Genomic DNA, 23814 nt, shown 5'->3' with positions numbered 1-23814 from the left:
GCTTTAAATGTACTTCATATTTGTTAATAATACTTCTACACACGTTGGTAATAATAAATTTAAGAACCTTGTACCGATTTTAAACGCCTTCAAGCGCACTAAATTTTATGCGTTAAAGTAGCTTCCTGGTAACAAATTTAATTTGTGTTCTAGACAAAGGCGTACACAGAGAATTGTTATTATAGTAAAGCTGTATTGCAGTTTTTTTTAGAATTTTTCCACGTTATAGGCAGCAATTTAAATGCGAGACTCCACGGATTTCCCCGTATAAATTCGAGCAATTTAACTTCGCGCTTCCCGTAAAAAAAAACATTGAATATTTACGTAAGCACCTCTTCGCTAATTATTCACTAAATATTTATGGCATCCACGTAGCTAACTGCTATTTTATTCACTACTCTAATGTAAGTAATCAGTAATATAAATATAAACAGCCAGACTTAATGTAACAATAAACAACGTATTGTTTGCCTCGGTTTTTTCCATTCTATCTGTAATTTTTCGCTATAATTATAATGACAATTATAACAAGTAGGTGCTTAAATGTAATTACGAAGCTGAATTTAGATGTCTTTGTCTTAATTTGATAGTTATTGCATATTCAAAATGCATTAGAAATGCCTAATTTAAAAACAAAATGCAAATGAAGTTGCTTTTAGAAAGTTAATAAAATTACCTTTATGTTTTTACATCTGCAAAGATCCTCTAACTTCTAGTAACATCTCTATTTTAAGCTTAGTAAAACTAGGTTTCATCTAATTATTCCATATATGTTTAGTCATTTAGCTACGTAGTTCTCCTCCTCCGACTTTCCGAAGTAATCGTCGGATTTGTAGATCTCCACAGGCTGATATTCCTCCTCGACGAGATTGGATCGTGGCAGGGAGCTGAGTGTGCTGGTATCGCTGGCACTTAACTTGGCCTTCAGCGGCTTCAGGAGAAGTCCCTTGAGGCTGTAGTCTGTGACATGCAGCTCCTCCTCGGCTATATCCACAGATCTTTCCACTTCCGACAAATTGGCACTAACTACACCCACACATTGCTCCAGACCATCGATTCTGGCCTTCAGTTGCTCGAAACTGTCTGTGAAACCTAGTATAGAGCAGACGTTGTTGGCCATCATGCCATTGGATTCCGCACGCACCTAAAAGTCAATAAACTATTAGTGAAAACACTAACTTTAAAGAAAACAACTAACCGAAGCCAACAAAGTCTCAAATTCATCCAATCTGGCCAGCATATCCTCGATATTCGTGCACAGTGGATTTATCTCCTTCTCCAGGTCGGCGCTCTGCAGTATCTTTGCATAGTCCCGTGATACATTCTCAATATTCGATTGCATATTTCAGGCGTTGGTTTAATTAGCTGAATATTTGTAAATACAAGCAACAATTGTTTTCACTTTCGACCAGTGTGACCATAATTGAGGAGGGTAAAACTCCTATCAGCTAAAGTGTGACCCCAAAGCATTTGCCCGCTGTCCCGCTGCTGCTCATTCTGGTCATACTGTTTTCTATTGATTTTGGAAATTGTTAGCTTGCAGCATTTGCTTGGATTTGTAGCACAATGAGTGGATATCGAGGCATTGGCGGTGGGGGCTTCCCCTACCGCAAGCCAGCAAGTTCCGGCAACAACATGAACGCCGTACCGCCGCCCCCGATGCTGAATGCCCGTGGCTATTCTGGTTCCCGCGGAGGATTTGGAGGAGCAAGCCGTGGCGGTGTCACCGGGAGCACTACATCAACGTCCAAGCACGGCTACTCCACCTTGGACTCCATCAGCCAGTACACCAATGCCACCAATCTGGTTGGCAAAAGGAAGCACCACACGGACGATGACTATTTCGATGATGACGATGAGCCCCGGGAAAAGGAGATAGAACAAGCCTATATACCGGCACCAGGATCCCCGGGAGCTCCGCCAACGTCGGCCAAAAAGCAAGAGGATTCCGATTCGGATGAGGATCCCCTCGAGCAGTTCATGGCGGGCATCAACCAGCAGGTGGAGAAGGAGAAGCGTCAACAAGCACCTAAGCCGCCAACTCAGGCGGTGAGAGGTGACATCGATGACGAGGACGATGAGGAGAGCTACTATCGCTACATGAAGGAGAATCCCAATGCTGGACTTCGCGACGAGGGATCCGATCAGGAAATCGAATACGATGAGGATGGCAATCCCATAGCCCCACCGAAGAAAAAGGACATTGATCCTCTGCCGCCCATCTACCATTCCGAAATCGAGTACGAACCCTTCGAGAAGAACTTCTACACGCAGCATGACGACATAGCCGCCCTGGATGATGAGCAAGTCCGGGAATTAAGGCGCACACTTGGCGTAAAGGTCACTGGTCCATCACCACCCAAACCAGTCACGTCCTTCGGCCATTTCGGCTTTGATGAGCAACTCATCAAGGCCGTGAGGAAAGCGGAGTATACACAGCCCACACCCATCCAGGCACAAGCAGTGCCCACCGCCCTGTCCGGCAGAGACATCATTGGCATAGCCAAAACTGGTTCCGGTAAGACAGCAGCTTTCATCTGGCCGATGCTAATGCATGTGATGGATCAGAAACAGCTGAAGCCAGGCGACGGACCCATAGGACTTATCCTAGCACCTACACGCGAGCTTTCCCTGCAGATCTACAACGAGGCCAAGAAGTTTGGCAAGGTCTACAACCTGAACGTGGTCTGCTGCTACGGCGGAGGCTCCAAATGGGAGCAAAGTAAAGCTCTGGAACAGGGAGCGGAAATTATTGTGGCCACGCCAGGACGTATGATAGATATGGTCAAGATGAAGGCCACCAATCTGAGGAGGGTCACTTTCCTAGTGCTTGACGAGGCCGACCGTATGTTCCACATGGGCTTTGAGCCCCAGGTTCGCTCCATCTGCAACCACGTGCGTCCAGATCGTCAATGCCTAATGTTTTCGGCCACCTTTAAGAAGCGAATTGAACGTCTGGCCAGAGATGTGCTTTCCGATCCCGTGAGAATAGTGCAGGGAGACCTGAACGAGGCCAATCAGGACATTACACAGTCTGTGTACGTCTTCCCCAATCCCCTGCAGAAATGGAATTGGCTGCTGTGCCATCTGGTGAAGTTCCTTTCCGAAGGAAGTGTCCTGATCTTTGTGACTAAAAAAGTAGATGCTGAAACGGTGTCTAACAATCTTTTAATTAAGGAGTACAATTGTCTTTTACTCCACGGCGATATGGACCAAGCGGACAGAAACAAGGTCATCACTCAGTTTAAGAGAAAAGAGTGCGATATTCTAGTGGCCACCGACGTGGCAGCCAGAGGATTGGATATACCCCATATTAGGAATGTGGTAAACTACGACACAGCCAGGGACATTGAAACCCACACGCACAGAATTGGAAGAACGGGCAGAGCCGGTGAAAAGGGTAATGCATACACTCTAGTCACCGATAAGGACAAGGAGTTCGCCGGACATCTGGTGCGTAACTTGGAGGGAGCCGATCAGCTGGTGCCCGACGATCTGATGGAGCTGGCCATGAAGAGTTCCTGGTTCCGCAGCTCACGCTTCAAGCAGGGCAAAGGCAAGAGACCAACAAATACCCACACAGGATTGGGCTATCGGGAGAAAGGAAATGGAGGTGGTGGCTATGGTTCGGCTGGTGGCTCGGAGTCCACTGCGAGTGTGTCTGCCCACAGTCCTTCCGACGGACCCTCTAGCAAAGCCTTTTCGAGCTCGGGACCAGCCACAGATCGCTATACAGCAATGAGGGAGGCATTCCGATCCCAGTATAACAATCAGTTCCGTGCGTCCAGCGATCGCACTTGGGAGAAAACTCTGCCGGAGTCGGGAGTTTTCGCTGCGCCAATGGCACCGCCCTCATCATCAACACAGGGTGCTTCCGCCTCATCGGCCAACAACAGCAGCAACCAGGATGCCAAAAGAGCCAAGAAGAGTCGCTGGAATTGAACGACGAGCCCAATAAACTGATGCTGCTATTTGGTTTATTTCTCTTCATATTATTTAATGTGTATTTGCTTTTGTTCCATCGTTTAAAATTACAACTTATGAACTAAATTTAAACATATTATATATAATCAGATATATACCATGTTCATTCATAAAGATTACGTTAGTTAAATACTCGTATGTACAACTCTCTTCCTTCGCAGCCAGTTCCAGCGAACGATCCCACAGATCCAAATAAAAATATTCATTAATTGTAATCATGGTTATGTGTATTTTATTTTGAATAAAATCACATTTGCGCATCCCAACTGCCTATCGATATTGTTAATCGTTAATCGTGTCATTTTAATTTTAATTTTTCCATTTCATTAAGCGAGAGAAGAAATCGAACTGGAATATCGAAATCTTGAAGCTAAATTGTTCGTTTAATCATTATGAAATATTGTTTTACAATGAAACCACTACGAATTTTGTTTCTTTTTCGCTTTTGGATATACGTGTTTATATTATAATTAAATTACGTGTGTTTTTGATAACATTGAGAAGAGATTTGAGATTCATTTAACTACCACATCGAGGCGATTTCGCGTAAATTTTCGACTTTTTCGATTTATTCGATTTTTTTTTCGATTTGTTTCGTTTTGTTAAGCGCTGAACGGGGAATAAGCCGGGGCAAAGCTTAAAAATTTCGCTATATTTGAATATCATATCAGATACGTACATGAATATATATATATATTCCGTTATATATAGTTCGCGTATATACTCTATTCAAAGACTCGTCGGTGTGTGGGTGTTATACATATATATATGTATATATATATATATTTGTATATAAAAATTGGTCCATGTTAACCACATCGTACGAAACAAATCGGAAAATCAGGAGAAAATCCAAAAAGAAAACGGGGGAAAATTGTGTGGGAAAATAAGACGCAAACGAAAATTATAACACTTTAATTTTAGTTTTGAAATACTTTTTGTTTTCTTCATTTATTATTATCATTATTTAAATGTATTAATTAGCTTTTGTGTGTTTTTTTTTGGGGGGAGGGGTTCTGTTTTTTGTTGTTGCCGCATATATAACATACATATCCAATATATACAATATATTTTAGATCTAGCATTAAATTTGATTTACACTTTTAATAGTTTGTTTCTCTCTTCCACTAATTATGCAGTTTCGCTTTGTCACTTAATTGTACACATTTACTTTCTGTTCGTTATAGTTAATATTATCTTAATATTTCCTCAGCTGGTCTGTTAAATTTCGTTTATCGTTTACCAAGCTAAATCATTTACTTTTAATATGTAGATAGGCTTTAAAAAATAATTAAAATTATGCAACAATTAAAATGTAAATGTTTTCATTTTATAAATGTAATAAAATTGTTGGGATTTCACTTGTATGTATTTTGTGTTTCTCGATTTTCGTTTTTGTTTTGTTTTTCTTTGCTCATGTTTTGTTGTTGCGCTGATTTAATAGATTGTTTTTTTTTTTTTTAATACTTTGTAAATGAACAAGAAACATTTTGCAACAAAAGTCTGGGATAAGGCAAAACAAAAAATGTAATTTTCAAATAAACGAACAAAGGACTTTCTGCTGCATTTTAAATTCGTAAATTTCATTGAAGGAATTTTCATGCTCTCAACTGAATTGGTTTCTTTTTTTTTTAATTTTTTATATGGTATAATGACTGTTTGTTAATTTTTACGCTTTAGTGTGCATTTTTTTTGTAGTTTTCATGGGTTTTTCTCAGTTAGCTTTAAATTAAATGCCAATTAATTTAATTAATTAATTTTTAAATCACATTTCATTGTTTTTCAACACGGGCAAATTCAAATTTCCGCTTCGATTTCTCATCCAGTGTGTTGTTTGTAATAGTTTATCCATTTTGTTTTTTGTTTTTGTTTTTTTTTTTTGTGTATTTTTACTTGTTGCTGCTGTTGGTTTGTGTGAGGAAACGAAAATGTTGGTTGAAGTACGCGACTGGCGTCTAGTGCACATTTCATTAAAATTAATAATACTATATACAATTTATGGTATTCTGCCACTTCAATTCTCCAACTCTCTCCCAGCTTCGCCCCTGCCTTTTTTTGGCCTAGTCGAATAACGTGGCCAGCAAGTCGTCGCTGGCGTTGTTGTTGCTGCTGCCACTCGAGGGCGGCGTGTTAAGATCGGGCTGAGGATCCAGATAGGACAGAATCTCCATGGGATCCACATCTTGCAGCAGCTATAAATGATTTCGAAAATGCGTAAATTAATATTTTTCCCATTGTTCAGAGGTGTAAGCTTTATACTCACATTCAGATCGTGGGCTGTATCGTTTATGGCCGCTGCCGCCGCATCGAAGCTCTGCAGCTCGGCACTCAGATCGCTTTCGCTGAACTTCAGCTGGGTCTGACTGCTCATCAGGGAGTTGAGGAGCTGCTCCTGCTGCTGCTGTTGGCTATCCGCTGAGCCTGATCCGCCCATGCCGCCGCCCATCCGACTGGGCGTGCCCGGCGTTTGGGGCGAGTTGTGGCCCGTGCTGCTGTTGTTGTTGCCGCTTCCGTTGGTGGCACTTCCGCTTCCGTTGGCATTGGGCGTACCGCCGCTGATCGGTTCGTTGTGGGAGCTGCTGACACTGGGCGGTCCGCCAGGTGTCATCGGATGACTGGCCGCTCCAGGAGTGTGCGGGGTGTGGGGCATCTGAAGGAGAGGAGGGAAAAATATAGAAATTAGTACGGATTTAAAAAAAAAAAACCAAATGTATTTGTTATTTATTTATAATCTATAAATTGTAGATTCCTACCTGATCGCTGAGTGACTTCTCCATGGCGTTCAGCTGGTCGAGGGAGTTGACACCTCCATCGCCGCCAGGTAATCCGCCACTTCCATCGCTGTGGTTGCCACTGAAGCCGTCGTAGCTGCTGCGATTGCCACTAAAAGGTGGTAAATAATACATTAAATCACTGGCTACAAAGTCATATATTTTTTATTTAATACTCACTGCTGGTTGGTGTTGCCGCCATTGCCCATCATGTTGCCGCTGGCAATGGAGTTCATGTCGTGCATATTGTAGGGACTCATGGCCTGCGCACTGTCCCAAGTGGGCAATTGGGTGGATCCCGGCGACATGACCTTGGCGATGTCGTCGCACAGTTCCTGTTTGATGACCGGCAGGGTGGGGTTGACACTTCCGTTGCCGGAATTGGAGCCGCTGCCGCCACTGGGATTGCTAGGAACATTCGAGGGGGGCGGTGCATTTGGCATGCCGCCATTGTGCTGCAGCGCCCGCCAATTGGCCGATGAATCGATGATCACCTCGTCCACATCCGAGTTGCCCAGCGTGTTGAGTATGGCCCAGATGTACTGATCGATCTCCAGGGTATCGGTGATCGCCGACTTGCTGCACTCCGGGCATCGCCACGATCCACGCTCGCTGTTGATCATCAGATACGCCTCCAAATCGAAGCACTGCACATGCTTGCACTCGTGTCCCCGCGCTGGTAGTCGTATCCGGGACTTGGTGATGGGGCACTTCAATGAGATCTTGGCGCACTGCTGCCCGCCGCCCTGCTGCTGCTGCTGCTGGGGCGTGGCATCTGGCCCGGCATTCGCCTCCGGCTGGCTCAGATTGCGCTTGATCTTCTGCACACTGTGCTCCAGTGGCAGCAGATTGCGCTTGTGCAGCGTCTGCAGCACCTGGCGCACCGATGGTCGATGGACTAGCTGCAGCACGAACAGGTGCGACTGCAAGCGGAAAAGGATTTAAAGGATTTATTAATACCACTTGCCAGTTGGTTTGTTTGAGCTTGAAGTACTTACACAACAGCAGGAACTGGCGGTCAGCTGAAGCGTATTCCTTCCCGGTTGGCACACCGCCTTCAAGTAGAGCGGTCGTAGGGCGGTGCTGTTCTTCTCGGACCGCTCGATGTTCAGGGGCGTGGCATTCGCGGAGACGGTGACGGTATGCGGCCAATTGGTGTTCATCTGCCGGTCGTCCTGGTGGAAGCACTTCAGCTGCAGCTCCAAATCGTTTCTGCAAATTAAGAAGAATATATATTAATAAAATGCCAATTCGATGTTAATTGGTCAGAGGGTCCTACCTGCACATCAGGGTGTTGTAGACATTCTGCTTGAGATGGAATACATGGTTGCTGACCGACAGGTTGTGCAGCAGGCGGAAAGGAGCCAGGATGATGCCGTCGCGCACCGGGAATGTCAGTCTCATTTCTTCGCCTAAGGAAAAAGTGAAATATGTATGTTAAGAGACTTTCGAAGATGGATGCACTCAAGCGCAACTTACTGTTGTCCATAGGTGGCTTGATATCCGGATTGGGGCTAACATAGGGCACACTGCAGGCGGGCGTCAGCGGTGGCGTGGGATTGCCAGGAACTGGACTGTGCTGATAGTTTTGCTGGAAACTGAGCACAAGAGAAATACATTATTAACTGATTCATTGGTATGGAGTTTCAGAACTCACCCTTGATTCTGGTAGGGATTGCCGGTGGTGGCGACGGCGCCCGGACCCGCCGGGCACATGCCACCTGCCTGCTGCATTCCAGCACTTTGGCCACTGCCCGGATAGAACTGACCCTGATGGGAAGCGGCTCCTCCGACTCCACCATAGCCCACTCCGGGCATGCCGCCACCGGATCCTTGGGGCATGAAGCGCTGCTGGCTCATGCAGCCTGGTCCGGGACCCATTCCCCCGGCGGTCATGCCACCGGGACCCATAGGTCCCATCACTGGTCCTCCGGTCGGGCCCATGCCATTGCCCGCCGACATACGGCCGTAGCCTCCATTGCCGACGCCCATGGGTCCACTGCGTCCGTAACCATTTCCTGCTCCACCCGCCTGCATGGGCAGTGGAACGCCTCCGCCGGAACCCGGATGCATCTGCTGATTTCCGTACATCTGCGCCTGCTGCTGCTGCATGGGATTACCCGGGTACATTCCGCCCGCTCCCCCCACACCGGCCGCCGCCCGCTTCTGGGCCATGTGCATCTGGGGGTGGGGATATGGGGCCATTCGTCGCTGCTGCTGTTGCTGCTGTTGCTGGGTGAGACTGGGTGGCGCCTGCTGCGGATATCCACCATTGGCCATGCCCTGCATCTTGGCCATCGGATTCATGCCGCCCATTTGCTGCTGCGCCGCCTGTTGCTGGAGGGGATTCATGCCGCCGCCCATGCCGCCACTTCCTCCGACTCCCGGGCCCATCGACATATTCTGCATCTGGTTCATGGGCGTCATCTAAACAAAAAAAAAGTGGGGGAGGCCATTGATAAGGGGACATTCTTGACTTCTTATATGAAATTTCTTGGAAAATAGAATTGCTACTCCACGCTTATCTTTTTAAACAATTCACAGTACAATTAAGTGGGATTTCCATCTTAAATTAGGCGTCAAACTTTTTGCCAGCAACCAGCAACCAAAAACTGGGGGACTGGAGCAAATAAAGCCAGAGAGCTTGAGCGGATTACTGTCGCTCTGGCAGTCAGAAATTTGTCATTTGCAAAGTTGCGGACTTCTGTTTTGGGTGCGATCCGAATGATTCGTTAATGGGTAAACGCTTTCAAAGCGAAATCAGTTTACTGCCGCAAATGAATTGTCAACAGCTGGTCATATAAAAGTTGCGGCAGTGAAGTCATCCGTCCATGTCCAAAAAAAAAACCCCTTAAATACATTCCAACTGGTACTCACTTGATGATGCCTCTGGGGTCCCATGCTGCCACCTCCGCCATAGCCCATGCCCATGCCCTGGGCTCCATTGTAGCCACCCTGGCCGGAGCCGCCGTTCATGTACTGGCCATTCATGTTGCCCATCATGCCGCTGTTGGGTCCAGGGTGCATGCCGCCACCCATCTGAAGGATAAGAGATAAATGCGTTAGCGAAGATACTTAAAATAGTAAGGGGGTGTATCTAGGATATTTGGTGCACTTGGGTGGTGTGCAGTTCGATGTGCATTTCTCAAATCGTCATCCTCACCTGACTGTAACCGCCCATGGCATCCATGCTGCCCATGTGCTGCTGCTGCTGCTGCTGCTGCTGCTGTTGGTGGTGATGTGGCTGTTGCTGCTGGTGTTGCTGGCTGGCAGCAACCATGCCCGTGTATCCTTGACTGCTCGAACTGCTCAATCCGCTCAGCGAGGAGGATGCCGAACTGTTGGCGCCGCCGAGCGACGTGAACTCTGAGTTGGGACCGAAGGTGTTGTTCAGGCTGCGCAGGCTGTCGCCGCCGACAAGGTCATTGCCCAGCATAAAGTTACCACCGCCGCCTCCCGATCGCTGGAGCTGCTGCTGTTGCTGCTGCTGCTGTTGCTGCTGTTGCTGGTAGGCTAGGAAGTTGTCGCGCTGATGCTGCTGCTGGTACTGTTGCTGCTGCTGCTGTTGCTGCTGGTTGTAGTACTGTTGCTGGTGCTGCTGTTGCAAGTGTTGCTGCTGCTCCACGCCGACTGTTGTGGCACCTGGCGGTGAGATTTGGCCCCCGGTGGCTGGCGCCCTTGAGGAGCCCGCCTGCTGGTTCATTTCATCATTTTTCCTGCAAAGTTCGTAGACGAGATAAAGCCATGAGTTAGTTGGAATCCACAGTGTGATAATATAGTATGGCCACTGCGTATAATAAACGGGAATCACGCAATGAGGCATATTTCCACTTAAATTCCCGAATTGAGCAGAAAAGTTCAAGATCAATCATGCACTAGATAATTTTGGCTGTATGTGAATGGTCCTAGGAGACAAATTAGCTCGGGAAACTAAATCCCATGCCTGCTCTTACTCGGAAATCTTATTTTGTAAATACTTCACGGATTCTAAGAAATTGTGATATTACTGCGCATTGTTTTGTGTGTTCTTATGGCCTATTTATATATTTCGTATTCTTAAAGTTCATAGCCTGCAGTACATATTCTAATATTTAAGTACTTTTCTTATCGTTATTGTTATTAGCATTTTTTTTATGGAATCTCTTGGGTTTTTTCAATTCGTACAGTTCTTTAGATCTGTTTTTGGTTTTTACCAACCAGCGATTCTCTTATCTTGCCATTCAGTTTGTCACATCTGAAGAATTGAGTATCGCTTCTGATTCTCCGATGCCCTGCTGGTGGAATCATTATACGACCTCCATGGATGATGTCAGCCTAAGGCAACTTATGTTCGTGATTTTACCCCAGTATCCGCAGCACCCATTTCCATACATCCACCCGTTTCTAGTGCCGCAAACAACCAACCCCCCACCCCACCGCACAAAAAGCCCCCTTTTCCAACCACCTAGCCATATCTCCATCATCGTCATTGTCAACGTCATTCATTGTACTGTTGTGTGTTGCTGTGTGGCAATTGCCTTGCGATTGCAATTGCATTTTCCATCTTCTCTACACTGCTTATAATTCCCATTGCACTTGTTTCCCCTCGATTTGCTATGACATTTAAGCCCGAAAATGTCAAATGGGCTCAGGGTTTAGGTTTAGGTTTTGGTTTAGATTTGGGTATGAGTATCGGTTTGTTTTGCCCTCGACATCGCTCCCTGCAATTGTTCCACCCGTCCATTGAAATTGTTTTCGCATTCGCTTTGATGGCGCGACTTTTAAGGTAAAAATAATTAAGCATATTTGCCAGACGGACAATAACAATATGAAGCATATGAACGCAGTGCGAATGCGAAGCAGAAAACACATAAAATGAAAATCAACTCGATAGGCGAAGATGGGAATACACTATATAGCATTGACAAAATTTGATATCGAAGGGGATAAGTATAAAATAAAAACATATTTTTGTTATTTATTATTCAGTGCTATGTAGAAAAGCAGCAATGGCCTAATTTTCAACGGGGCGTATGAGTAATTTTGGAGTTTTGAGGTTTGAAGGCAATTGTTGTTAAAAAACTGTAATTCTCTTGAAACATCATTTTTTTTATAAATTAAAAGATTGTTGTTTAAATTCAATATGAGCACTTAAACATGAATTTGTCTTTATTACATTAGTTATGTTAAACAGGTCGTATGCGTAATATTTTATTTCTAATAATTGTCAGCCTTTCAGATATTAAAGATCTTGAAAAATGTTGTGATCTAGTTTAGCTTCAAGTTCTAAGTTGTTCTTTATGGAAAAAAACTTTTTTTCTTGTCAAAGGGTAAAATTTAGGATTTTAACAACAACAAAAAAGTCGCACATTAAAAATATAAAGTAACACGCTCACAATAATTGCGCATCTACAAAAGCAGCTCAGCGCAAACACACACTACACACACAACAACACAAAAGCAAATAAAGTTGGAAACAAATAAAAATAAATAAACAAAACAACAACAACAAAAAACGTAACAAAACGTAACACAAAAGGCAACAACAATTGCAGCGGCGAACGAAATGCAAATAAATGGCACACTAAGCGATTGGCTGATAATCGCATGACGAAAAGCCCGAGCCGGCAAAGTCTACAAAGATCGCTGGAGAATCGCCCGACTGGGTAGAGAGGGAAAGGGAAGGGCAAGGGGGAGGGGAAGAATTTAACCGGGCGGGAGGAGAATCGGGCGGGGAAGAATGGTCGGTTGGTGGAACAACTGAACCTGTGATTGCCGCGAGACTGTGACGATAAATTAGCATCGAGCACCTAGCAATTTCCAAGTGCAAAAACAGAGCGGAGAGGTAAACAGAGCAAAGCGGGTCATTGGGTCGAGTGTGCGAGAGGGAAGGGCATACAGAATGGAAAAGAGATCGCAGGTACAGTCTGCATGGTGGGAGAGAGAAGGCGCGGGGCAATAACTCGCATTACAGTGCTCACTCGAGTGAAGAGAAGTGGTAAAACAGGGCTACGTTTGACTAGTTTTATTTCTAAATGCTAAATTATTTAGAAGCAACTATAAATACAGTTTTTAAATAAGAAATTAACAACACTGCTACCGAAAAGTATGCTTCTAATATACAATAGTATTATACGCAAGATCTGGCAGATTACAAAAAGTATCACAACCAAGTAAACCATGAAACCAAGTGACCTTCATTGACAGTGCTGTGATGTTCCCAAAATTAGGAAAAAGCTCATATTCCAGATCAATATACCAAAGATAGCTTTCGAAATTGTATTCAAACGGAAAAGATATTGTAGAACTCCGAATTCGAATGAGCAAACAAGCAAGTTGTGCACTAGAGATCATATAATCTCCTCATTATGTGACATGCACTGGAAAAAACTGAGTGCTATAAGGGAAGGTTGTTTTTTTTTGTCGAGAGCTGAGGAATGCGGGATCTGTGATGACGCCGCATTGCTTTGTTTCAGCGTTTCAGTGCGAGTCGCTTTACCGTTGTTGCTGCCTTTTGTACTTTGATTAGATATAAATTTCTTCATTGATTAGATAAAAATAAAGCAAAACAGGTAACTCGCTGGCTGGATGGCGGGTGAGCAAGATAGACAGTTTAGAACCACTAAAACTCAGTTCATAGGCCATCGGAAACACGTGCTCGCAGATATAGCTTCATATCGAAATCGGTGCACGATCTCTGGCCCCATCCCGCCGCTCACTACCACCCTCCCCGCACCCCCCCCCCCACCATTTCAGACGACTTTAGTTTGCTTGTGTAATTGTAAATTGTGCGCACTTTGATTTGCTGTGGTAATAAAAATTATTTCTCATTTGGCACACGAAATGATTTCCGTATGTCAACGGACAGTGGCGTCGTTAAAGGTTTTTGCCCAGGGGGTTTATGTTTTTTTTTTGTGTCCAATTTATTTCGACTATATTTTCACAATTTATAGACATTGTTCCTGGGCACAATGAATTATGGCCCAGACGGCAATGCGACATTCAGGATGGGCAGAACATCCTTTTGGAGGACACGTCTGGTAAGCTTTATTACGCTGCCGAGGCACAAAAATCCTTCGACAAAAAAAATCATACTTTTTCTCCTGATTTTCCTTTTCTATTTTTATTGTTATTGTTGTTTGCGTGTTTTTTTTTTGCTGTTCGATTTGCCTTTGCGTTTTTGTTAGATTCTGTTTCCATGTTTTTTATTTCACAGACGACAGTTGGCGTCATGTAACAAAACAAGTAATATATACCACATGCACATATGTGTGTGTGTGTGTGCGCGCTTTAGAGGCCATGAAAAATTGTGAGGCACGTGCGTGGAGCCAATGACAGAACGATATGTTTGGAATAAGTTTTCTCACCGCAGTGGGAGGTTTCAATCAAGTATGATATCAGGACTGAGACACATAAATGGAAAATATAAAGATTTTGAAAAAATTGCATTAGAAAGTGATGTACTCTAGAAAACCACTCAAATAGATAATCAATAGTTTCAGATCATATCATTTGAGCTTTGTGTTGAATATTATACCAGCTTGTGGGCAAAAATAACTGAAATACAATTTTCAGAATGAAAAACAAGGTTTCTCTACTCCCTGCAAAACCAATAACACATCAACAATGTGGGACATGCTCTCTTCGCCGTTTCAGGACCTCTTCGGGGCTCATCAGTCACTCAAACTCCACTATGTTCGCCTTATTGTTTCGCTGCAGTTTCAGTCCAACCGCCCCTCCCACCGCTGAAATGCGTTTGACAGTTGTTTTTCAAGGGTGTTTGCAACTCAGCCATCTCACCACCAAAACCACCCGCTGCTGGCTGCACTTTTCGCATATGAAATATACGCAAAAAAAAAAGTTGGAAAAAACACACAACAAAGAATACTTTTTTCGACATTTTCTTCCACTCTTTCCAGTCCAATTTTAAGTTGGCAGTTGTCGTCTGTCTGTTTTTTGCCCCCGACTCTGTTGTGGATTCATTTTTTCCATATTGGCCTGTCAGGGGAGGTTGTGTATGGGTTTTTCGCGTCCTGTTCCTTTTTTTAGATTTGACTGCCCAAGGATGGGAATAATTTTTTGTACGCAGCTTAGTTTGAGGACTTTGTGTGCTATTCGCATTTGGGCGGCGCCTGTTGGTATGCAACACTTTTTGTCGCCTCAAGCTCACTGGGAAAATTCTTCGCCACGCCTCGCCTCGTCCCATCCCATTTAAATTGAATTTCCCGGCAAGTTTTCCAAGCCCTCTTCGATCGCTTTCATAATTCATCTGCCTGGCATAAATTGCAATCAGAATGGAAATAAAAATAAATCAGCATAATAGACTCGACCCCAGAAAACAAAGCAAAGCAAAAAAGAAAGCAACCACCAGGAGCAGCCAACAACCCTCCGCTTGAGTGGTTTTTTTAAGCTGGGGGCTGGAGAGGTGAACATAATAAAAATCGAACTGTAAACAGCAAGAAAAAAAAAAATAGAGAAGCCGAAGAAAAAGCTGTAGCAAAAAAGCGAAGAGAAATCGCGCAATTTTTGATTAAAAATCCAATGCAAATAATACAGATGGTCAGCAGGCGGATGGATGGTGATGGTGATACCGAAGGGATGGGCGCATGGGGGTTGGCAGATTTTTGAATATGTGCAAAAACATATTCAGCACTCAGCCCCCTTCAATTGCCGACAAAATGTTTGCCTCCCACTTTGTGCTCGGTTTGCATTCTGCGGATTTGCAAATTCATTTTTATAAATGTTTTGCCGCTTGCGGTGGACAAAAGGGAAAACGGGCGGATCTCTGTCCAACATGTGGTATGAGTAATATTTGAAATATTTCTACCCTCTCCGGTGCTGTGTGCTGTGTGTGCATGTTTTCAGCACCTGTAACTGGCTTTTATTTATTGGCAGTCCCGGACTGTTAGCGGCTGCCTTTTTGAAATTGCGTATACGCAGTGTGCGCTAGGCCCTAAAATATATTCGTTTTCGTTATCCGGCGTGTGTCTAGTGCTTTTTGTAATACATTGTTATATTTGCTAATTTGCATTTTCTAGGCTTAGAGTTCAGGGTACAGTGGTCACTGTTGCAGCAATGATTTACGAAACACTAAAACTACATAGTGTTTGGTGAAATAAGAGAGAGATTTAGTATTCTAAAAATAATTGGAAAACTAATTCAGTCCCAGCTAACGTTATGTCTATAGTAATTTACGCATTTTATGGCCTAGTCAAAATAGATAAGTTTAAAAGGTCAAACGATGTTCGGAAGATAACACGTTTACTTCGTATTCAAATCGAGTTATCAGGACATTTGAACGCATCGTAATATTAGTAAATATTATGAAATATTGATGTCAGCCACTGTGATTGGCTCTGGGAATAGATATTTACAGGTGTCTATGCATTCTTCAATTCGGAAATTGCATTTCCCTGTTGGCTGCCCATTGTATTTGTTTTCGTCTGCTGTTTTGTCCTTGTGGTGTTGTAACCAAAATCGTTTTGATGGCTGATGGTGTCGCCATTGAAGTCTGCTCGTGTTGGCGATAAAAAAAAAAGAAAACTGAAAAAAAAACCTAAACAAAAAGCGCTGTGCTTCGTGTAACACACGCGCTAATCAGGTCGCTAATGGACGAACCAGCGGAAAACCCCTTGCACCACTGACCACCCACGATACCCCTGTGACTATCAATCAGCGATGTGGTTTTTGCACACCTTACCTAGCTACTTTTTCGGTTTGGGGATCTGACGGTTTCGGGTTCGATTTGCTGGCGGGTCTGGTTTTGCTTTGCTTATCTTATCTATCGCGTTTTGCTCAAACTAAATTTATGTCAGTCAACGGAGGCAGAAACAGCATTGGAGAGGCCTTTTGAGGTGAGGATGGCGGGAGATTTAGTACTCAGTGCGATGTATCCCATTGTCATCGGCTTCGTTGCGTTTTTGGCATTTATCTAATCGCCAATTAAGTAAGCAAAAAACCCAACAAAAATCATAAACAATCGGACAGACATAAACATTAAAAATAAATCGAAGGCTGCGACTGTCAACGCTCGCGACAACAACAACAATAAAATCCACAAAAATAAATGTACGAAAAAAAGAAGCTGCAATAATTTCGTTCAAGTATTTTTGCACACTCACACATTGAGGAACATGCATAAATCACATTAAAAATAAAACAAAACAAAATAAGACGAAAGTTGCAACAGCCAGCAAAACTTGGAGCAACTCAAAACCCAACGCATAAATCGCCAACGAGGACGTCGACAGCGACGTAAGCGTCGTACTTGAAAACCAGTTTCGAACAAAAATGTCTACTGAAGTACAGCTAAATAACAGCCGCAAAAACAACAACCAAAATAAACCGATCGAAGTGTGTACAAGAAAATGTTAGCTAAAAATACTTGCCATCGGTAAAGGTTAACACAGAAAAGATACGGGAAATATGGGACAGGAAGCGCGTCGATTGATAAGCAAAATCAAACTTAGCTGATATGTTGAGAAGCGCGTAGGGAGGCGCTTTGCTCACGAGACGCAGCCAGCAGGTGGCGCCACCTGATCTAAGTGTATGATACTTTTTTTTTTGTAATGATGAGATACTAACTTGATTAGCAAGAGGAAGTTTGATTTTTTGTTACTTAATGATTAGATTGGCTTCTGCTTTGTGATTTGGTTATCAAAATGATCTAATGCACTAGCTATTTTTGTAACAGCTTGTTCTAGAAAATCGTCGATTGTGTTGCTACTAATCAGTTACTTTTGCTAACATATGGTTTAAATATTTATACGTACTAATCGTTTGCACTCACTTGCTGCCTGAGCCTAATCAATTCTACTCCTACACCTCTTTTTCCCAACGCATTTCCATGGCGTTCCATTCACAAAAATCCAGCGACCATTTTGCGAAGAATGCCGAATGCCCCGAGACTGGCGTACTATATGAAGGTACTACTACCTGGCCGTAAATAGCGATAAGCAATTATCGATAACTGAAATATTTCTGCATACCTAAACGCGATTTAATGTCGGTCAAAACAAGAGCAGATGGTAGCGTACAGGTAGAGCCATTCAGAGAATGAAACTTTCCATTGTTCCCGTTGTTCTTGTGCACCAAAAACATAATGAGAACGTAGGGAGTTTTCGTTTTGTTTCGGTTTTTCGATATAGATATTGTACGATCTGCGGGTATAATTAGCTTGTCGGTCCCCCACCGCCGTTGTGATAAGAGTTGGTTACCTCTGATTTGGACTTCAGTACGTTCTGGGCACATCGATTGTGATGGTAGTGCTTAGTATATTTTTTTTTTCGGTGGTTGACAGTTATCTGTGCGGTTGTTGTGGCTGCTAAGCATATATTTTACTATATCTATGCGAATGTGTTGGTTTCGTTGCGGTCTAGTTTGATATCAGGTTCGTTCAGGGGCTTTTAATTGGGTCGTTAAATGTTTTCGTTCGGTATTTGTTGCGTTTTGGGAACTTTTATCATGTGACTAAACGAACTCTGAGTTGTAGTTGTGTGGAGTGGAGTGTGCGACTCTTCAAGGTGCCTCGAAGAGCCCGAGGCGAGTCAAGAGTCAACTGCTTAACCCATTAATGCCCAATCAAATTCAAATTGTGTGATTAGATATGCAACATAGATCTGACGCTCTAATGCAGTCTCTCTCTCTGTCTCTCTCTTGCTTATGGGTGCCATGTGTGACCTTCAATCTGAACTGATGAGGGGTTAAAGTCGGCGCGATTTTTAGGGGTGGCTTTGTCGGCTTACACATGTAACTATTGTTGCGCCCTCGAGTGTGGATTTCGTTACGGGGGTTGCTCAGTTTCCAGCCCCCTGCCTGATGGGTTTATTAATATCGGACGCTCCTCCACTCGCTAAATGTTCCGTGTGTATATTTCTGTTCTGTTTCTGTTTGTTTCTTTCGGGGTTTAATCACCGAGAATTCAGTGCGCTATCCCTCTTTAAACCGATTCAGAGGGTTGTTGTTGCCTTCTGCGATTTGCAAATGGTTTTCCACGTTTAGGTTTTGTTTTTCTGTCATTTACTCGTTTGTATCACATTTTTATTTCCCGTGTGAAAATCGCAAACAGTTGAGGCAAACAGGAAGTGGCCAGGAGCAGAAGCCAGCGTTGATGAGGCGAGGGATTCCCCTTTCAGAAACGTTGGGCATACATAGGTAGCAATAGCAATAGCAATATTTCTCAAGTCCTTACGGTGGTTGCTTGATGGGCTGTGATTTGGTTGCCTCGGTGGTTGATTGATGATTGTCTCGCGCTTACGCAGTTTCCGTTTTATGGGAATGCCAAGTGTGGGGCGGTGGTGGGTTGATGACATTAGAGGGTGTTTACGATAAGCTCAGGGCGTTAATTAATCGTTGGATTGATCTGGCGAACCGGAATTTCAAACAGTTTCAACTTTAATTCTTTACAAATTTCAAAAAAAAAAAAAAGACGAAATTTTGAGGCTTGTGCTGACAGCTCTTTTGGTAAACTGCCAGCGAACAGGGTAATTTTAACACACTTGTAAGATTTATATCTGGTATTGCTGTACAAATTTGAAAGGCATACCAAATATGGGACTTGAAAAGATCCTGAAAGGTTCTATTTGCTGAATGGTTTGCCCTCTTATCTTCCGAGAAGGTCAATTCCCATCACATTCGCATATTCGAAATAATTTTCCACCCATCGAGAAGAATGAAATCTCGAGATACTTCGAGGCACTACACTGTTCAGTATTTTCTTGGGAACTCCCTGGCGACCCAAAACGAAGTGCAACTACCTGTTTTCTTGGGTTAAGAGCTGCGACTATTGCAAATGGGTTAAGGTTTACCTGTGGTCGGCATTATTCATTTTCTTACTTTAAGCCCCGTACCTTTTCCGTTGCTTTCATCTTCTTTGCAGCGATGATGAATTACAAGCGAACCGAAAAAATGTCTGCCGAGAGTTTTCCCATTGTCTGGGTAAAATAAGAGGGGGAGTTTGGCTGGGGAAAAATGCGTGGCATGTGAGAAAAAACGGCAAACGAGATACGGCAGGGAAAATGGTAGGGAAAACTGGAGTGGGAAGAGGTTGCCTCGCTTGGAGTGACCTTTTTCTTATATATATGTATATACTTTTTTTGGGTTCCCCCTTCATCTTGCCACAAAAGAAACTAAAACAGAAACAGAAGAGGCTACAAACACGAATAAACATATACACACACGAGAAATGGGCGAAAACATTGTCGAACTGAGAAATAAGTGACAGACTTGAGCGCTTGTTTTCGGCTGTTCGCTTGTTGGGTTGCCCGTTCGCAAACGAAGCGGATCGTTGGGAAAATTTCTTTCTCGGTATCGATATACCCACTTCCACTTCCACATCCACAATTTACTTCTCGAGAACGATTCAATGGAAAAGGAAAACTCCGTCCACGAATACCTACTCTGCGTAGAAAACAAAGCAACAGCAGTAGGTCGAAATGTTTTTGGACTAAAACCGAATGCTTTCTTGGCTTCACTTCAGATACTTTTCGAGTGTTGTCTGTATCGGTGTGGCCGTTGTATCTGTGTGTCTGCGTCTATTTGCGTCTGCCTGTGTGCGTGTCAATTATGGGTCAGCTGTGCGTGAGAGCGAGAGAGCATTAATCGAGTGGGCGTCACTGGGAGGCGGTCTAACTAACAGCTGATGTGGGAATTCGGTCAAAATGAATCCACCGGCTGGCTCTTTAAAGTGTCTGAATGGGTTTTCTCCCGGCAATGAGGGTGTCTTCGCATTTTATAGAATTTAATTTGGGCGGTTTCGTTAATTTACTGGATATGCTGGTGCTTGAAGTATTTGTTGATGTATATGTAAGTTAAAATTTATTATTATATACCCCATAATTTGTTTATATATTAATAATTGTTATAATATTAATAATTCTTCTTCGTTTGATTTTAAAGATATTTGGTAGCAGTATCAGTAGTTTTTATGCTGCCTAATGAAGTAATAACAGGCAATTAGAAAAAAAAACACCTCATAAAAAGTATGTCAATTAAATATTTCAAGTACTATTTACACCAAACAAATACTATTTTAAGCAGTAGTTTTTATGCTGCCTAATGCAGTCATAACAGTCAATTAGAAAAAGAACGCCTCATAAAAAGTATGTTAATTAAATATTTCTGTCAAGGTAATTTGCTGCCTGGAAATTTTAGAAATTAAATAAATTCAAAATTTCCTTCACAACTTTTGTATTAATATGCTTAAAAAATTTTCACCACATAGCCCGAGAATATTTTGTTAACTTTTCTTGCTCAACACTTACAACTAATAGAACTACACAACTATTGCTATAGTTTAAATATATATGCATATGATTCAAACAACAAACAAAGCATAAGGAAAAGACACAAAAAAATTTACATAAAATATCTAAAAACAAAAGCACATTCCATTTGATTATTTTGATTGTTCGTAATTTTGATACAAGCACAACAATTAAAAGTTTCTAGTGGAGAAGAAATAAAATTGTTGATGGCCATAAAGAATTTTTGTACTTTCTGTTTATAAATTGTTTTATTTTTAGCCAGGCGTGGATTATTTTTAGCCAGCCAAATTTTATTGACTGTCAAGTTGAGGAGCACACCGACAAAAAGTTGAAGTTTAAAAATTCTTTTGGCTCGTTTGCTGTGATTTTTTTATGTTTCTCTATTTTTTTGTTTTTTTTTTTTTTTTCATTTTTGGTTTCTGTTTTGATTTAAGTGGAATTTATTTTTAGATATTTTACCTAAGTTTTCTTTTTCTTTTGGGTTTTATGGCAACAGCGCGTGGTGTGTAAATTGTTGTTGTTCGTAGTTGATGTTAAAGTTGTAGTTGCTGTTGTTGTTGTAGCGGTTTTTTTTTGGCTGGGACAGGTGCACCACGTGAAGAAGAAGAAGAAGCGACAGCAGCAGCTGTGGAACGCTATCTCCCTCCTCCGGCTTGTTGCTGTCTCTTTCGCCGCTGTTATCAGTTTATCAGTTCACCAGAAGGGTTTTAATTTTCGTTTGCTTGTTTGTTTGTTTGCTTTGGTTTGTGCACTTTTCACTGTTCGCCTTGCAGTTTGTTTTCTCAATTTTCAATTTTCAATTCTTTCAGAGGTTCTTCAAAACTTACTTTTTGGAATTGCGCTTCGTTGTTTGTTTGGAATACATGGGAATTTTGTCAACAATCAATTGCATGGCATCAACAAATACATGGGACAACAACACTTGTCTCTCTGTGTTGTTGCTGCTGTTGTTGTGGATTTATAATTTGTTGATGGGTGTTTTGTTTTCTTTTTTTGTGTTTGTTAATTTTTGTGTGTTTCGAAATGGTTCACTGCAGCATTTTCAAACACTCACTTTTTCTTACTTTTCACTTTTTGTTCACTTTTTGCTCATTTGTTTTTCGTATCTTTTGTTTGTTTGTCACGCTTTCACATTTGTTTTGGGATGTTGCACAAGTTTGTTGTTTTCGTTTTTCTCTTCTCTTTATGTTTTTTTTTTCTTTTTTGGTTGCCTAGCAGTTTTGTTGTAGTTTAAAAAACGATTGAATTTTGTTGAAGAAAATTTTGCAATTTTTGTGCTAGTTTTAAGTGATAATACTGTTGTTTATAGTAATCCAAGTGGTTGGTGTGTGTTGCTGCTGCTAACAGGAACTATGTGGCACTTAATCCAAAAAATGTGCTGTGTTTTGTTTGCCTTTTTTTTTTCTAATTTGTTATTTTTGCCACTTGAAATCGGTTGCTTGCTTATGTTTTTAATTATTATTTTTTTTTTTCGAAAACTTTTTACGCGATTTTTCGAAAATTTCTGATAACTGTTTCACTGAGCCGTGGCTTTGAGATTTTGGCCTGGCTTTTTGGCGAGCTGCGCTTTTCGATTCGATTCAACCGAACGACGACAACGTTCGACGGCAGCCAGAAAGGAACTGAATGAAGTTGGTATTCATTCCAGACGTCCGGCGACCGTATGCCGTGCAGCCGAAGCCGACTTCGGCAGATACAGATACAGATGCAGATGTATCTGTACAGTACGCGCTCTCTCGGGTTGATTTATTTCAGGTTGGTATTTCGGATTTCGTATTTCGTATTCATTTCGGTCTGTTAAGGGGCGACGACGCGCGAGCACTTAAGTAAAATAATAATTATGTATACGTATGTCAATTTGTTTGACTTCTTCGCCTCGCGGGCCCCTTGCTGTCGGTTTCCATACGGAAAAAAGGAAAATAGTAGCTATTCTACTCCGTTTTCTGCTACCTTTTGGTCGGCTCTCTCTCTCTCTCTCGGCAGCATGTCGAGTGAAAAGCATACCTTTTCTGCTACTTTTTTGCGGGCAGCTGACATTTATTGGGTTTGTTTTGAAAGCGTTTAATGGCTGCATGCGTGTTTGCGAGTGTGCGTGTGTGTGTGTGAGTGTTTGCGTTAAGTAGATTTTTCAGCACATTTGTCTTAATTGTTGTGATTTGTGGTTGATTTTTGAATGATTTACGGCGTGTGCAGCGCCATCGGGATTAATTGTTTTTTAAATGTCAGCAGGGCAAGAGACATTTTTTATTTTTAGTTGGGTAAGGCATAGCGAATGAATAAACATTTATTTGTTTATTAATATTAACTATTGTATTATGCATCATTTAAGCATGGGCTAAGTTTATGCTCCATCGATTGGTATCAAAATGTAATACCCGTCTGAAAAGTTGGCAACCCTTTTACCGAGCAGACCGCAAAATTGAAATACTTTAATTACCCGAATAAAAAACATTTAACAATTTAATCTGAGCATATCAATTGCCCACACACGCACACACTCTCCTCTCTCACGCTCTCACGCTCTCTCTCTCTGGGCCAAAATCCACTCCCAATTTATCACTCAATTAGCACAGAAAAATGTAGTAGTGTATTTACTACGCTTCTGGGCTCGGGCCCTCGTGCCGTCTCTTTCGCTTCGCATATACCCATCTCTTTCGCCGTCGTGGCACAGCGTGAGAAACTCTCGTATCGGGTGTTCATCTCAATGAAATTGTAGCATATTTGTTGCCATATCGAGATTAAATTTTCAAAACACAAACGAGCACAGCACGAGAGAGCCAGAAAGAGAGGGCGCTATGCGGCGCGAAAGAGGCAGC

At 42.7% G+C, this 23814-nt stretch overlaps 3 protein-coding genes across 7 annotated transcripts in view; 1 reads left to right on the top strand and 2 right to left on the bottom strand.

Annotated features, from left to right (window-relative positions):
- Positions 1–323: 323 nt before the first annotated feature.
- Blos4 (Biogenesis of lysosome-related organelles complex 1, subunit 4) lies at positions 324–1427 on the bottom strand. Of its 2 annotated transcripts, none has more exons than NM_140157.3 (2): positions 1199–1427; positions 324–1144 (listed from the first exon to the last, which is right to left on the bottom strand). In NM_140157.3, the coding sequence occupies exons 1-2, from the start codon at positions 1340–1342 to the stop codon at positions 779–781; spliced, it is 510 nt and encodes a 169-aa protein (NP_648414.1). In that variant the 5' UTR covers positions 1343–1427; the 3' UTR covers positions 324–778. The 2 variants fall into 2 exon arrangements, with proteins under 2 accessions (NP_648414.1, NP_001261689.1); NM_001274760.1 differs by having other exon boundaries at positions 715–1144.
- A 47-nt stretch (positions 1428–1474) lies between these two features.
- On the top strand, positions 1475–4197 carry CG6418 (uncharacterized protein). The gene has a single exon (NM_140156.3). It carries the CDS (start codon positions 1567–1569, stop codon positions 3940–3942), a length of 2376 nt encoding a protein of 791 aa, NP_648413.1. The 5' UTR covers positions 1475–1566; the 3' UTR covers positions 3943–4197.
- The window catches only part of tna (tonalli), a gene marked incomplete at its 5' end in the record, with an annotated part of 40969 nt that continues 21170 nt past the window's right edge, over positions 4016–23814 (bottom strand). The window contains 11 exons of one of the 4 annotated variants that reach the window (NM_001169942.2): positions 4016–6176; positions 6248–6634; positions 6738–6867; positions 6936–7678; positions 7754–7967; positions 8035–8167; positions 8235–8353; positions 8413–9182; positions 9633–9794; positions 9919–10471; positions 21458–22108. In NM_001169942.2, the coding sequence (NP_001163413.1) occupies positions 6045–6176; positions 6248–6634; positions 6738–6867; positions 6936–7678; positions 7754–7967; positions 8035–8167; positions 8235–8353; positions 8413–9182; positions 9633–9794; positions 9919–10458 (3330 nt within the window). In that variant the 3' untranslated portion in view covers positions 4016–6044. Of the gene's footprint in view, positions 6177–6247; positions 6635–6737; positions 6868–6935; positions 7679–7753; positions 7968–8034; positions 8168–8234; positions 8354–8412; positions 9183–9632; positions 9795–9918; positions 10685–21457; positions 22624–23814 lie in introns of those variants that run through there. The other 3 variants (NM_140155.4, NM_168422.3, NM_001382194.1) reach the window with 3 other exon arrangements.

This window comes from Drosophila melanogaster, chromosome 3L, assembly GCF_000001215.4.
Source record: "Drosophila melanogaster chromosome 3L".
Taxonomy (NCBI): Eukaryota; Metazoa; Arthropoda; class Insecta; order Diptera; family Drosophilidae; genus Drosophila; species Drosophila melanogaster.
The sequence above is the reverse complement of the archived record's forward strand: the minus strand, read 5'-3'. Positions and strand labels throughout refer to the sequence as shown.

What these genes read in the sequence shown, in the direction of transcription:
- Blos4 (NM_140157.3), bottom strand. Translation starts at nt 1,342, where the DNA reads ATGCAATCGAATATTGAGAATGTATCACGGGACTATGCAAAGATACTG. An exon ending in TTGAGACTTTGTTGGCTTCG is followed by an intron (nt 1,145 to 1,198) that starts GTTAGTTGTTTT and finishes ATTGACTTTTAG; the next exon opens with GTGCGTGCGGAATCCAATGG.
- CG6418 (NM_140156.3), top strand. Translation starts at nt 1,567, where the DNA reads ATGAGTGGATATCGAGGCATTGGCGGTGGGGGCTTCCCCTACCGCAAG.